Raw genomic sequence first — 13,507 nt, forward strand, 5'->3', positions numbered from 1 at the left:
GACCTTGGAGGACTGTTCAGGAAGGTGCAGGCCTGGCTGGCTCCTGGCCATTGCAGTGAGGTACAGAATCTCTTTCTGCCATGGCTACAATTCAGACCTGGGGTGCTGGTGGCTGGAGTGAGAGAGCTGTCATCTCAGTTCAGGTCATAGCAGCCAGGAGCCCACTGTATTTTTGGTATGCTTGGCTCAGAGCAAGGATTGGTTTGGCAGGGGAACCAACTCTCTTCCTCCAGCAGCTTGCGAAGGCAGAGGGGGCGGAGTAGAGGGAGGTGGGGGGACACCATTATTTTTGGATCAAACACTGACTGACTCTTTGTGAGCCAAGGCAGTTAGCTGCTCCTTGCCAGTTTCCCCACAGGTAAAAAGGGAGCAGCTGAATTTAATCATTTCTGCAGACTGCTTTGAGATCACTAGATGTGCCAAGTGTCAGCGGTGCTAGAGCTGCTTCCTCAAGGGCAGTGGGTTAGGGCATCAGTGAACAGCTGGCTGCTGTTCCCTTAGTTTGGAGGATGTTGGTCCTCAGGCCCCTCTTGCCAGCACAAAGTTTCCATACTCTTGTATTGCAGGGCAAAAAGAGAGGGCTGTGGCGAGCCACGTGGGGCAAGGCTGGATGCTTGCTCTGCTGGCAGTGAGAGAATAAACATCACTGTGGGCAGTGGTCTGGACTGGCCAGATGGCTTCTGCAGGGAATAGCAGCTGTGCGGCACTGCCTGCCAAGAGCAGCAAGGACCGTTCCATACAGAGCGGGCACTGAATGACTGCTGGAAAACCTCACTGCCCTCTGCCAGTCTTATGGGAGGCTGGTCAGGGATGAGGGAGGGCCTCATGGCTGTCCCTGTTTCGTGGCTGAGAGGTGCAGGGTGTGGCTGGTAACGTGGGTAGCAGAGTGATCAAGTCACTGGCAGCTAAGACAGACCCTCTTGAGAGATTTGCACACCATCAGGTGTCCAGGCTCCATTGTCTGGAGTCTTCTGCAGCCCTAACTTGGCCAAGCCCCATAAACAAGGTGCCTGGGGCAGTAAGCCTTCCAGGCTAGGGAAAGCCCTGGCTTTTCTGTAAAGTGCCCAGTACAAGAATGCAGCTGCTGCCTCTGCAAAGAGGCTGGTGTCCTCAGCAACCAAAGTGATTGTGCTGCGGAGGAGAGATGCCTCCTCCCAGTGCCTCCTCTCAGTGCTCTCGAGGTGCCTGTAGCAGCTGCTTAGGGAGTGGCTGAAACATAAATGGTGCTGTGGGTGTACGCTGCTCACCTTCCTGTCCTGGGATGATGGACTGGTGTGAGGATGGTGAGGGGGCTTGATGTGCCTCCAGTTGCCTGGGAAGGGTTTGGAGTTGTGGGCACTGTATTGTACTTAGCTGCCTAGTATCTTCTGGGCCTGTTTGTCTCAAAGCTTCCTGCATGTGATGGGCCTTGTGGGTCTCTCCAGTTCTCCTGTAGCTCTGGTACATACCATGTGCTGAGCCTGCTTTTCTCCTTGACTCCATAGCTCTCAGCTCTTTGGTCTTTTTGCCAGCCTCTTCTTCCTGGGCCAGGCATTCACCATCATGCTGGTGTACGTGTGGAGCCGCAGGAACCCCTACATCCGCATGAACTTCTTTGGGCTGCTTAACTTCCAGGCCCCCTTCCTGCCCTGGGTTCTGATGGGCTTCTCACTGCTGCTGGGCAATTCCATTATCATTGACCTGCTGGGTAAGAAAAGGGCCCTTCCTGTGTGTGTACCGCTACCTGATGGATCACGCTGTAGCCTTAGTGGGTTGTCTCAGCTGACACAGTGGCCCTGTAATGAGGACCATTGGCTAGCTTGGCTTGTGAATAAGTTGTCACTGGGGAGAGCACCTCTGTGTTGTGCTGGTCAACACTGGCAGAGCCTCCAGCTGTCTGCAGTTGGCAGCAGTGCCAGCTGGCAGTCCACTTCTGGCTCATAGCTGTTGGGGTCAAGAGAGAAAACGGGCTGATGCTCCTATCCTGTTCCTGCAGTTCTCCCAGCAGTGCAGTATTCCACTAGTATTGCTCCAACCCCAGTAATTTGTTACCTGCCTGAGACCTCCAGGGAGCAGGCTTTTGGATTATAAGCTGCATGCATATGGCAATAGGTGACATGGGCTTCTGCCATGGGGTGCACATAGTATTGTGGCTGGTGGGAGGAGTGCCGATTCCTCAGATCTTCCTGGAGATCACAATGAAATTTGTCTCTCACTGAAGAAGAGGCCTACCTAAGGGTCACCCCATGCCTTCCTTTCTCTACAGGAATTGCAGTGGGCCACATCTATTACTTCCTTGAGGACGTCTTTCCCAACCAGCCGGGAGGGAAGAAACTGCTCCTAACACCAGGCTTCCTGTAAGCAGAACTCAAGGTTTTTCCTGCTTTTTGAGCCCTAGTGTGACACCACCCGCCCATGTCATCTGCAGAGCAGGAGCCAGCTAGTCTGCCTTTTACCTCAGGGGCTGTTCCTGCCACCTGCTCCTGGCAAGACCCAGTATCTGAATGCATGCCCGCGGTCTCAATCCAGGGTGTCACAGCTGTGGAAAGCACCGCAGCTGTGGAAAGCACCACATCTGTGCACCTTGCTGCCTTTGTGCCTGGCTCGTTCCTTTTGTTAGCAGGAGTTGAGGTTTCTTATTTCCTGCAGTGGCCCTTAGCGTCCTCCCATGTGCATGTTTTAAGTCAGGGAAGCCTTCCTGAGTTCAGTTCTAAGGAAGGTTCCTGGAGCTTGTGAACAGTAAGATGCTTTTGCATGTTGGGGGAGTAGCTAGTTATTTGATTATTTCACTGAGCCAGGGAAGCCCAGGGAGGGAGGGGGTCACAAGCCTCTGTGCTAAGTTGCTGCTTCCCTAAGACAGCAAGGGTTGAGTCTTGTTGTCTGGGTTGGGCAGATTCCTGAGAGGCTCGGGAGGTTTTTTCCCTGACAGGCCTTGGTCCAGATAGAAGGAACAGAGAGATCTTGCTAGCTGAAGATAGAGATATAAGCTGTTAGGAGCCAACCAGTAACACCCCTATGATTCTGTAGTCATGCAAATATAGCAAAACCACTACAGGATTAACCCTACTTCTGCCAGGGCAAAGGCAGGGTAGTATAGCTAACCTGTGTTGTCACAGAATTGTTTAGACTTACAAGAGCTGATCCATGCTCTTAAGTGGCAGCCTCTCCCCCCTCCCCCCCTTTAAAGTGCTTAGAAGGGGTGTATGCCTATGCCTTTGCTCAGCTTGCTCTTCTGGTGGGCCTGTTCTTGCCAGGAGGATGGTATTTGACACCCCTGAAGAGGATACCAACTACAACCCGCTTCCTGAGGACCGGCCAGAAACCCAGCCAGCAGGACATCAAGAAGAGGACCAGCAGCATCTGCAATAGTGGGGGAAGAAATCCCACGTGACCAGACTTTGCTTCCCCACTGGAGTAATGCTGCACCCTGCAGACAGCTCCTGTCTGAAGAATGGCCCTGGCCACCATTGTATTCTGTAACATTTTGCTCTCCATATGGGTAGCCTGTGCTCTCTGTTCTGAGTTGTTCTCTGGAGCACGGTGTGTTTGAACAGATGGAAGAGCATGAACTTGTTTAGGCAGGTGACTGTGAGAGAAGTGGGAGCTGTAGATATGGGCAAAAAAGCCCCAATAACTCACTCAACCCTGAGTAGGTAGCAACTGGCCTCAGAAGCCCCTTGCTCCTCCTCTAACTGTTACAGACTTCTTGTTTGACAAGACACCCCCTTCTGTCCAAGGACTTATCTGCCCTCCTTCCCAGGGATGCTGATCCTTCCTGGTTTGCTTTCCATCAATGTGCTACATTGTGTTACTCATTTCTGGCAAGATATAAGCACTGCCAAGACTGGAGAATCCTAAGCATCTCATTCCTTCTGATCTGCTTTCTCCTCCTTCCCTAGCCTTTGACCTTTTTTTGTTCCCAAAGATTCTTTACATTAAAATCTATATTTTTCAGCAGAATGCCTGTTGCTGCCAGGAGGCAGCTATGCCTCAGGTACAGAGACAAATGGGTTTTGATTTATGTCTGCTTGGCACCTTGATTCTTCACGGTCTGTGTGTCATATGAAGTGTTGGGAATGAACGGAGGAGGTCTTGAGTGCAGCACGAAGAGGAAATTAAGCTATGGGGCCCTGCAGATTGACTGTAGAGATTACAGGCTTGTTCTGGCCCTGTAACTAGGTCTGGCCATCTACTCGCTCTCCTCTGGCACTTATTGAATAGCAAGGCTGGCCTTTGTTCAGTACAGCAATCAAACTAAGCCTTTATCTACATACAGCAGTTGCCTGGGGGGAGAGAAAACAAGACAGACACATGCAGTTAATTGCATTCCTGGAAGGCACCTGGATATTCTGGCAGGGAGTCTAGAACAAGAATGTGTCCGTAAGTGGAAGGTCTCGCTGTTGTCCCTAGTGCAGAGCTGGTGCAGGCTCTCTGAACCAGAGTGAACTCCCCACTGCAGACCTGCCTGAGACTGCTCTGGTTTCAAGTAGGAAGGTGGGGTCTGATTGTCAAACCCAGTAGCTGTCCTGTATGAAGGACCTTTCCTGTGGTTTTGCTTGTTGCACTTCCAAACTGCACAAGGGTTCTCAGGGTGGAAGAGCCTTCCTGATTTAAACAAGCCCTATAAAATTCAGCAGGAATAAGACCCAGACTGATCTCACTTCCACACTCAGACCAGGTCTCTGTTCTCACTTCCTGGAAAGAAGCCTGTGTCAAGGCTAGAGCTCATCTCTGGAATGGAGCAGTCAGGGATTTGCCAAACTGGACTAACACTCAGCTTCCTACAGCTTTACATATCTGGGGTCATTGGAGCTGTAAGTAACCCTACACACCTCAGCAATTGAAACAAATGCTACAATTACAGGTTTTAAGGCCACAGCAGTTTCACGTGCACTTGTCCCCTCAGCTGCAGTTTCACATACACTTCTCCCCTCAGCTGTTGGCTTGTCCTCAGGTGCTGTGGTTATGAGGGCATTAGCTTTAGGCCTAGTGCCCCAGCCGGACATGCATTTGCATCTCCCTTCTTCTCATCGATTTTTCTGGGCTTTGCCCTTTTACTTCTTGACCTCATTCCACATGAACCCAGTTTTTGGCTGTGGGCAGATAAGCCAGGATCTTTTTTAAATGAAGATTTTATGCTGTAAGAGCAGATGAATAATTTGACTCTTGGGGATGGATCAGCCTCTACTGGCTGCCCAGCAGCATAGAATCCCAACATGAAAGTATTAAGGAACTGGAGAACACACACTCTTATTTGCCTTGGGTTAGTTATCAGGATTAGTTTCTTTACCACCAGCAAGGACCTGACTGCTCTAGAACCAATCTGATTAGTGACCAGGGGCAAAGCTTCTTGCTGAAGGAAAAATATAGTTTTAACAATTGACATGCACATTCCCTTTGTGTCCTTCGTGCTCATTTGAGGGGCTGGGGTTGCCATGTTCTCCATAACCTGGGATTCCAGCCATTTAGTCTGAGAAGAGCCAACTCCAGAGCTGACATTACACAGAGACAACTTTACATCTTAAACAGGAGCTGTGACCTGTACCATGGTAACCCAGCAGGCCAGCCAAGTACCCCTCCCTGAAGGTTCAATTTAGCCAGGGCTGGTTTAGACTCTAATAATGCTCCAGTCTTTCACAATGCAGACTACACTGTCAGTCTTCATTACTTTCATGGTTTATGAGCCTCACTAGTCCCAGCCCAGTCTTACAACACAGGACTGGAATCTATTAGAGCCCTGACAAAAGGGGCCAGTAGAGGAGAGGACCCCACCAAAGCAGCTCTTCAGCTCTGCATCCAGTAGCACTAGAGGTAGGCCAGGAACTTGCTCAATAACCATGGCACCAAGGAACGTGCTTTGAACTCCCATGCACCCACAATACTGAGCTCACACCAGGTGTTACGCATTCCTTTTATTTAAAAAGTTATCCTAACAGTGCACACTGCACCTATACAAAAGATCCTTACACAGTCCACACAGAGGTACAGGAGGGCTCTGACAGCTGCCACAGGTCTCAGCTGGCTGACGTGCTACCGCAACCTTCTTGGCACATGGCATGAAAGCAAACAGGTGGGGGCAGAAGCCGGCAGTACAATGGACTACTCGGCAAGTGGAATGTGAATCCCTGCTCTGAGACAAAAAGATGCGAGACGAACCCTTGCCAGTCCCAGTTCCTTCCAGGGACAGGAGGAGGGATAGAACCTGTAGGATGAGCACCATAGTCATGCTGGGGGAGATTACCAGGCTGGAGCAGTGTTGGCCAAACGTCTCATACGCCTGTAAGGAGAGAGAGAGAGAGAGGAAAGGGCACAGTAAGTGATGGGGAAAAAACTGATGCTGCAGAAGAAGCGTACCAATCCAGCTCACATAAATACTCAAGGGCAAGATCCTCCATACGCTTATGGGGTATTAAACTTGCTGCTTGCTGGTCAGCATCCTAGGCTGATGGAAGAATTGGTGTGTACTAAGAGATCCTTATCCCCACAGCCCCAGGAGGGCTTGGTGTATCTGCCACTGGCAGAACCAAAGGAGGTACTAAGGATGCTACTAGGAGATGCCTTAGCAGACACACTGTCCAAGGTCCTGTTAATCTTCTGTCATCTGTATTGCTAACACTTTAGATTTCCCCTCATCTGACTACCCTTAGATTGCTGCTTTGTAGCTCCTTCCCTAAATGAGGCAGAACTGCTTTTGCAACCCACAGTGCTCCTATCTGTGCCAACAAAGAGACAGGCTAATCAGGCTGGAGCCTGCAACGTGTCCACTCCTCCTTCAAGCAGTACAAGGGAGGTGTTGGATTCTCTCTCGCTGGCATCACAGCATGGCAAGCTTGGCTATTTTTAAATTAACGCTTTCCCGCAGCAGCAGATCTCAGTGCATGAGGGGGCAGCACTAGGAAAAGCTCACTTCAAGCAGGAGAGGGTTAAATTAACATGTGAAGACACTTGTGAGTGATGTGATAACAGTTTAATATCCTGAAGCAGGAAAGACCCAACAGCTTCTTTTGGCACAGGAGTTTGAACTCCTGCCAGTTGGCAGGAAAAAGGAAACATCAAAGCTCTTAAGCTCCAGCCCCGGGTGGGGCCAGAATGAAGCCGGTGGAGCGGGCAGTGGCACCTTGTATTTCTGTCCTGGTCCCTGATCTTCTTCTCCATCTCTGCATCTGTCAGGGTCTCAAGCAGGGGGCACCACTGATCAGCGTCGCCGGTGTTGCGAATGGCGATCTCCACGGTCGGCAGTGGGTTCTCGCTGAAACACAGAGACAGAGATCAGCAAAGCCCACTCTGCACCTCACTACAGAACCACAAGCCCTTCCACTGTTTGGCACTGACCCAGACACTGGAGAGAGGCATAAAAGCAGGGAGTGGCATTTAATGGCTCTCAGCCCTGTCTGGGCACTCACTCCTCAGCCTGCTTGATTCAATCTAGTTCCTGACAGCACCCCATTGGCAGGCTTCACATGGCGCCTGCAATTCCCCAGAATCCAGCTACTTCAAAGCGAACATCTCCTTTCAGCACTGGCAAGAGGGGATTCTTCAAAGCAGATGGAACAATTCTCCCTCGCTTCATGAAGGGCTGGGGTGGGGGGAGGAGAAATGACTAATGCCAACAATCATCAGACAAGGGCTGCAGCAACAGCCTGGTTTAGTCTCCCTCTATGGCCAAGCAACTGACCAGCTTCAACCCTTCCCTTCCTGTCAACGGCTTGTCCTGCAACTGGCTGGTGGAAAGGCTGAGGAAGGGTCATAGCAGCTCAGGGACTTCAGAGCTCTGGGACCTCCAGCAAGTGCTTATGAACAGGGATCACCCGGCTCCTCAGCTGCCAGTGACAATGCTGAGTGGCCTGGCACACCAAGAGGATCCTGTCCCTTGGCAGCCCCTGTTACCTCCTTCAGTTCAAATGACTGAGCCATGATGACAGTGCAGCCTGCTTACTCTGGCCCACTGCATGGCCACCAGTCATGCAGCCGTTTTGTGAGGCCGTGGCCTCAGGCCCGTTTAAGCTGGGCACTGTCCGAGCAGTCCCTGTCCCCACCCCGGGCACAAGGAGCGGCACGCAGGCAAGGTCCTGCCGTGTACTCTCCATTCCTGCGCCTTGCCAGGGGCTTCCTGAGCAGTGGCAGCTGGGCTGGAAACACAACAGGGCTCACAGCGCAAACGCCTCCCCCAAGTTCCAGCAGCAAGCACTGCCACAGGACATGTGCGGGCAAGGCATCTTTCCTGCAGGTGCAGCTGGCTGCTGGGGGCACATTGCTGTGCCAGGTCAGGCCCACACACTTGGCCAATCCCAGCCCATGGAGCCACAGGAAGGAGCCAAACTGCTGAATGCTAGGGAAACAGGGTCTGGCACCACTGAAGGCCTCTTGTATCTACTCCCAATGGATGTCTAGGTCACAGGTACTTTCAGTCCCTCTGCCATCTACTCAAGCCATTCACATGAACAGCCCTCTCTCAACTCAGAGCAGGCTGTAGTCCAGAGCCAACTGCTGCCTCCTAGCTGGTGAAGCAGTCCCTGCCTTTCCACCACCCAGCCCTGTGGTGCCCAGAAGACACTGGTGGAGCTACGAGGTGGGACCAAAGGATTTATGGTTTCAGCACCAATCTTGTGTTGGCCTCTGTGTTTTCCTAGACTAGCTGAGGCAGAGGGGAGGGGGTCTTTAACAACACCCTGGCCTTCCACACGCTTCACTCCATGGCCAGGGCTGCTAACACCCCGGAGGAAGGACCATGTAGTGCACCAACTACCACAGGCACTCAGAGTGAGCCGCAGAGCTCTGACCTCTCTCTGCCTGGGCAGCATTGACACAGCCAGCCAGGGAGAGGCCTGAGTGTCTGAGGCAGACAGAACCAGCTCCCCCAGCAAGATAAGAAAGGGCAGAGAACATGTTTAAAGGCAGTAGGGGTGGGGATGGGGGTGGGGGACCAGAGAAGTTCCTGGGTCTCATTCCAACCTCACCTCTCTAGCTGCCTGAAAACACAGGCTGGAACAGCTCTGCCTGAGGGCTCCTAGGTCTGTCCTGTTACACTGAGCTTCCAGACTCTGCCCTTGTTTTGCACAAACAGAGCTGACCAGCAAAAGTGGAATCCCACTGGAGGTCGCACAACAAGACAGCTTCACCTCTCCCCCTGATGACTAAGGCCCGCGTGATTCCCCCAACTCCGTCCCTGGAGGTAAAGGCTGTTGCTTTGATACTGCTGAGGCAGCCCCTTTCCCTACATCCGTGGAATGTCTCTCCTGCAGACACCAACAATGTGGTTTAGGAAATCAGGAACAAACTGACCACAGAACCCAAACAACATTAATCACAGAATCTCAGAAAAATAGGGTTGTGAGGTTTCAAAGCTACTCGAGAAGCGGAAGGAAAGGATGCAGCAACAAAGGAAAACCAGGTTTTAATTAGGGATCTTCCAACAAGAGCCAAGAGTTCAGACACTGATGATTCTTCTGTTCATGGGGCTGCCCATCTCCCTGTTTGCTGTACAGGTTGTCTTCTCTTTGAAGAACGTGCTGTCTACAAACTGGACTCGTCATCTATCTGCAAACCCTCTGTAATAGGTCAGGCCAGACAGTGTTCTGGGTAGAACAGGCTGATGGTAAACTATTGCCCCTGACTGCCTGAACATGGGCAAGTAGAACCATATCTGAAATAGGCTAGGATGACTGAAAAGGAGCGATGGTTTTGTACTGGGCAAGCTGCCCCCTGGGGAGAGCTGCCAATCAACCTGCGAGTGGTTGGCATCCAAACCAGAGCTGCAGGCAGAGCTGGGGGGAGAGCAGCTTTCTGTGCTTACTCCAGCACAGCCTGAGCCAAGTGCCAAGAAATGCGGCACTCCACAGGTATGGGATCTGCTGTTACAGGGAATCGCAGAGCAGCTAAACTGAGCAGAATGGTTCCTTGCCTGTGCAGAAGAGTCCCTGCCCAGTGTGCTGATAGGGCAGCGTGGTGTATCTTATTGTGAGCACTGTCACAAACATGAACTAGGAGGGGAAGCCAGAGAAGGAAGCTCCAGCCCCCAGGTGTGCTCACCCACAGCCACTGGTTTGTTCTCCATCAGTGCTGCAGAAGGGTTTGCTTCCCAGTGAGGCTAGGATTCCCACCTCTTCTACCACAGACAAGGCCAGAAGTACCATTTGCACCAGTGGTTCTCAATCTTTTTGGGCTTGAGGCACCCCTCACTGGACTTGAGGCATCCCCCCTATAACTTCTGTGAATTGAGTGGTTTCCAATTTCAAAGGCAAAATTACGTATTATAGTGCTCACCTCCTTACACAGGGGCTGGGCAGTAGTGGGGGTGGGGAGGTTGAACCTGGGTTATCTGCTCATCTCTTCACACCTTGTAGCACCTTCAAAGGATCTGGCAGTACCCAAGGTGCCCTGGTTGAGAATCAGTGATCTGCACTGTGATTCAGTCCCCAACTGCATCAGCAGACATGAGCCAGCCTTCACCAGCTGCAGGTGTGGTAACAAGAGACAAGACATCCCTGGGGCAGGCATACAGCCAAGAAACGAGGTTTACTCTTGCTTAAACCCAGAACTCCTCTCAGGAGACTGTTCTTCAAACTTCGGGTATACCCAGTCCTCTTGCGGCTGATCTCGGTATACATGGAGACTCCTTCCATTTTCTAATACTATATATTGCTTTGGAGAGGACTGCAGAATTCCACTGTGAAGTGGAGATGGAGGCTCTGATATAATTTTGAGGGAAAGCAGAGTGCCAAGAGGGACACGGGGAGCACTTGGGTGCCTATTTTCCAATGCAGCTGTGGCAGCCTGGGACTACAGAACAGCCCACAAGGACTGGGAGAAGCAAAGGACAATGGTACATTGATCAAGACCAGTTCTGTGAAAAGCCAGTGTTGGCTGGCTGGGGCTCTTCAAAACCAGTAAGCTGACCAAAAACCTTTTAGTCCAGAGCAGATGGCAGTAACCACTCTCTGAGCGGTTGCTGGTTCTGTGCTACGCCTAATGATAGACTCAGTAAGTACCAGGACCTGGTTGTTGTTGTTTGCTCCATTATGAAGCATCTTTCTATGGAGAAGCCTCTTGTGCCATGAGCGAACCCAGAGGAAACCCCCTTCTTTATTTCTGCACACTCCTGTTTCCCAATGAAGTCCATGTGGGGCCCCCCCGCCCTTATAGGAGAAGGGCTGGATGTGGTTCTCCTCCAAGCACTGGGGGGATGCTATTCTGACAGCTTGACTTTGCCACAGGGAATTATAAAAAAACAAAAGAAAGCACTTCCTTTCCCCCAGCCTCTGCAGAGCCAAGGTGCTGAACTCCAATCTTTCAGTTAATATAATATAATGCACCAAGATCAAACACCAGGCCAAGCCAGAGACCACCTCATAAATACATGTTCAGAACCTGCACGCTCAGCAATGTAACTCACCAGGGCCCTTCGTAATACAACTGGAAACTATTATCACCAGAGATGAGTTAGGAATCCTGACAATAAATCAATGTTGAACTTGCTGTACCCCAGCCATGAAAAAGGTTTGGATTCATGACAGCTTCAAGTCTGGCCAGTGAACAGAACTGCAGTTGCTATTTTAGTCAGAGCTTTGTGTCTGAAGAAGATTGTAAGATATCTGAGTTAGTGAGTCAGTCATGGCAGAGGCAACACAAATGTGTGGGAAGCAGACAGAAACAGCCAGCAGTACTCACTGTAAAAAGAGAGCATGACTGACAGATCTGCATCGCCTCTAATCACCAAGATGAAACAGAAACCGTTGCTGCTTGGGTAACCCAGAATTTGGTCAGATGTCAGCAACACAGCACTTGTATTAGGAGTATCTGTAGACTGGATGTAGCACACACACAGGCCAAAACGAGGCTCTCAACCCAAATGGCGCTTTGTACACTGGCTGGCGTTTAAGGCAACACATTTGCTATTTTAGATAATGCAAAACAGATTCCAGAGCTGATAACAGTCTTGGATTCTGCATGGGTCTGGGGTGCAGCATTCAAAGTCAGGTTTTCCCCAAGTACTGCCCTGACACAGCTAAGTTGTGCCATGCCAATCGGGGCCTGCACATTTCATACAAGTCAGGGTATGCTCAACTTCTCCAAACTGGGCACCACATCTGAAATGAATTACATCAGCAAGGACTGCACGGAAACAGCATCTCTCCAAAGTAAGCTTGGCATTTTGGTTCTGCAGAACAAGGTGTCCACTTCCCAGACAGACTGTGGCAGCAGACATTTTAAGCCAGTGAACCATACAAGACAATGAAGAAAAGAGATGCGTCTGTAGGGTTTGCAGTGAGGCACTCTAGGAAGCTGCCAACACTGCCTCGGATATGGCCAATGCATAACACTGGCTTTACTGAATGTGCAAGAGGAGATATTTGAGTGAAAGAGGTCTTTACTACTTGGGGATTCATGTACCTCCCTCCTGCTTATCCCTCAGCTGATCAGCATCCCTATAGGGACCAGATGTCTCATGAAGAGAGGGTTTCACATGCTGAAAAAGAACCCAGGAGTTTAAACCAATATCCTGTTACCAAGCAAAAATTATTTGGAAGAACAGAACAGGAGTCAGGGCACAATACACCTGAATAGCCTCCAAAGCTGATTTCCTATAGAAGATGCTCTCTATTTAACACATTCACCAAGGGTTGCAGAAACACAGAAAAAGGAGACTTAAGCGCCCCAGCCACCCCACCTCCCCAACAGCTCTGTAGAGGCCATATGCCTAATGAGGTTGTTCTGTACCTGAAGGCATAAGTCTTCTGATGCCAGCTCAGCTGTCCTCGAATGCTGTAGGCGATGGTGGTGACAAACTCCCCGCCCAGCCCGAGCTCTGAACACAGCTTCAGTGCAAACTTCTCTGGTGAATTCTCCTTCTCCGACATGTCCCATTCAAACTGGTCTACCAGAGAGATATTCCCTACATGGATATTTAGCTGGACACAATACCAGAGACTAAGTCAGACTCTGCTTCTTAAACCCCCACTTTTTTTTTAAATTTATCCCACCAAAGTTGCACTCATTTAGAGGGGAAGTAAAGATAACCAAAAGGAAGAGCAATGGGCAAAAAAGATGGTTGTCTGTGCCTCAAACTCCTGTATCTGGGCTCTTTCCTGCCACAATGTGAAGAGTCCCAGCTCTCCCCTGCACAAGATGCAGCTGTGTTCCTTCCTTTGGGACCACAGCATTCTGTATATTAAAGGAAACTGAGCTCTTTGTTATCAGTTCCTGGCACAGACCAGCAGCATTCACCAATCTGCCACCAGGGCCTTGACACAAAAGGCTAGAGATAAAATCTAGACACAGGAGTGGGAGGCAGCAAATCCCTGGCTCTCCAACCCCACATGCTTTTCCTTCCAGCACACCAGACTGCTGCTACAAAGTAATCCAGCTCTGGTCAAGTCTCCTTCCCTTCTTACCTTAATAATAACTCGTTGATCTGACTGGTCCTCTAGGATACTGTCAGTTGGGTAAGACTCAATCTGCTGTCGGATTGCAGAGGCAATGGCAGGGACAAAGGTCAGTGGGTTCAAATCCAGGTCATCACAGAGGATCT

The 13,507-nt window shown here is 50.6% G+C and overlaps 2 protein-coding genes across 4 annotated transcripts in view; one reads left to right on the plus strand and one right to left on the minus strand.

The window, feature by feature from the left end:
* The window catches only part of LOC109290417 (derlin-2-like), an 11,313-nt gene extending 7,377 nt beyond the window's left edge, over positions 1-3,936 (plus strand). The window contains exons 5-7 of the mRNA XM_019506915.1: positions 1,492-1,687; positions 2,246-2,336; positions 3,234-3,936. Coding sequence (XP_019362460.1) covers positions 1,492-1,687; positions 2,246-2,336; positions 3,234-3,348 — 402 coding nt within the window. The 3' untranslated portion in view covers positions 3,349-3,936. The remainder of the gene's footprint in view (positions 1-1,491; positions 1,688-2,245; positions 2,337-3,233) is intronic.
* Positions 3,937-5,876: 1,940 nt separating this feature from the next.
* The window catches only part of SMARCB1 (SWI/SNF related, matrix associated, actin dependent regulator of chromatin, subfamily b, member 1), a 19,060-nt gene continuing 11,429 nt past the window's right edge, over positions 5,877-13,507 (minus strand). Inside the window, exons 8-11 of one of the 3 annotated variants that reach the window (XM_019506912.1) lie at positions 13,371-13,505; positions 12,697-12,887; positions 7,097-7,228; positions 5,877-6,256 (exon numbers count right to left, since the gene is read on the minus strand). In XM_019506912.1, the coding sequence (XP_019362457.1) occupies positions 6,217-6,256; positions 7,097-7,228; positions 12,697-12,887; positions 13,371-13,505 (498 nt within the window). In that variant the 3' untranslated portion in view covers positions 5,877-6,216. The remainder of the gene's footprint in view (positions 6,257-7,096; positions 7,229-12,696; positions 12,888-13,370; positions 13,506-13,507) is intronic. The other 2 variants (XM_019506911.1, XM_019506914.1) reach the window with 2 other exon arrangements.

Source organism: Gavialis gangeticus, unplaced genomic scaffold (genome assembly GCF_001723915.1).
Source record: "Gavialis gangeticus isolate Ggan-Ray unplaced genomic scaffold, GavGan_comp1, whole genome shotgun sequence".
Taxonomy (NCBI): Eukaryota; Metazoa; Chordata; order Crocodylia; family Gavialidae; genus Gavialis; species Gavialis gangeticus.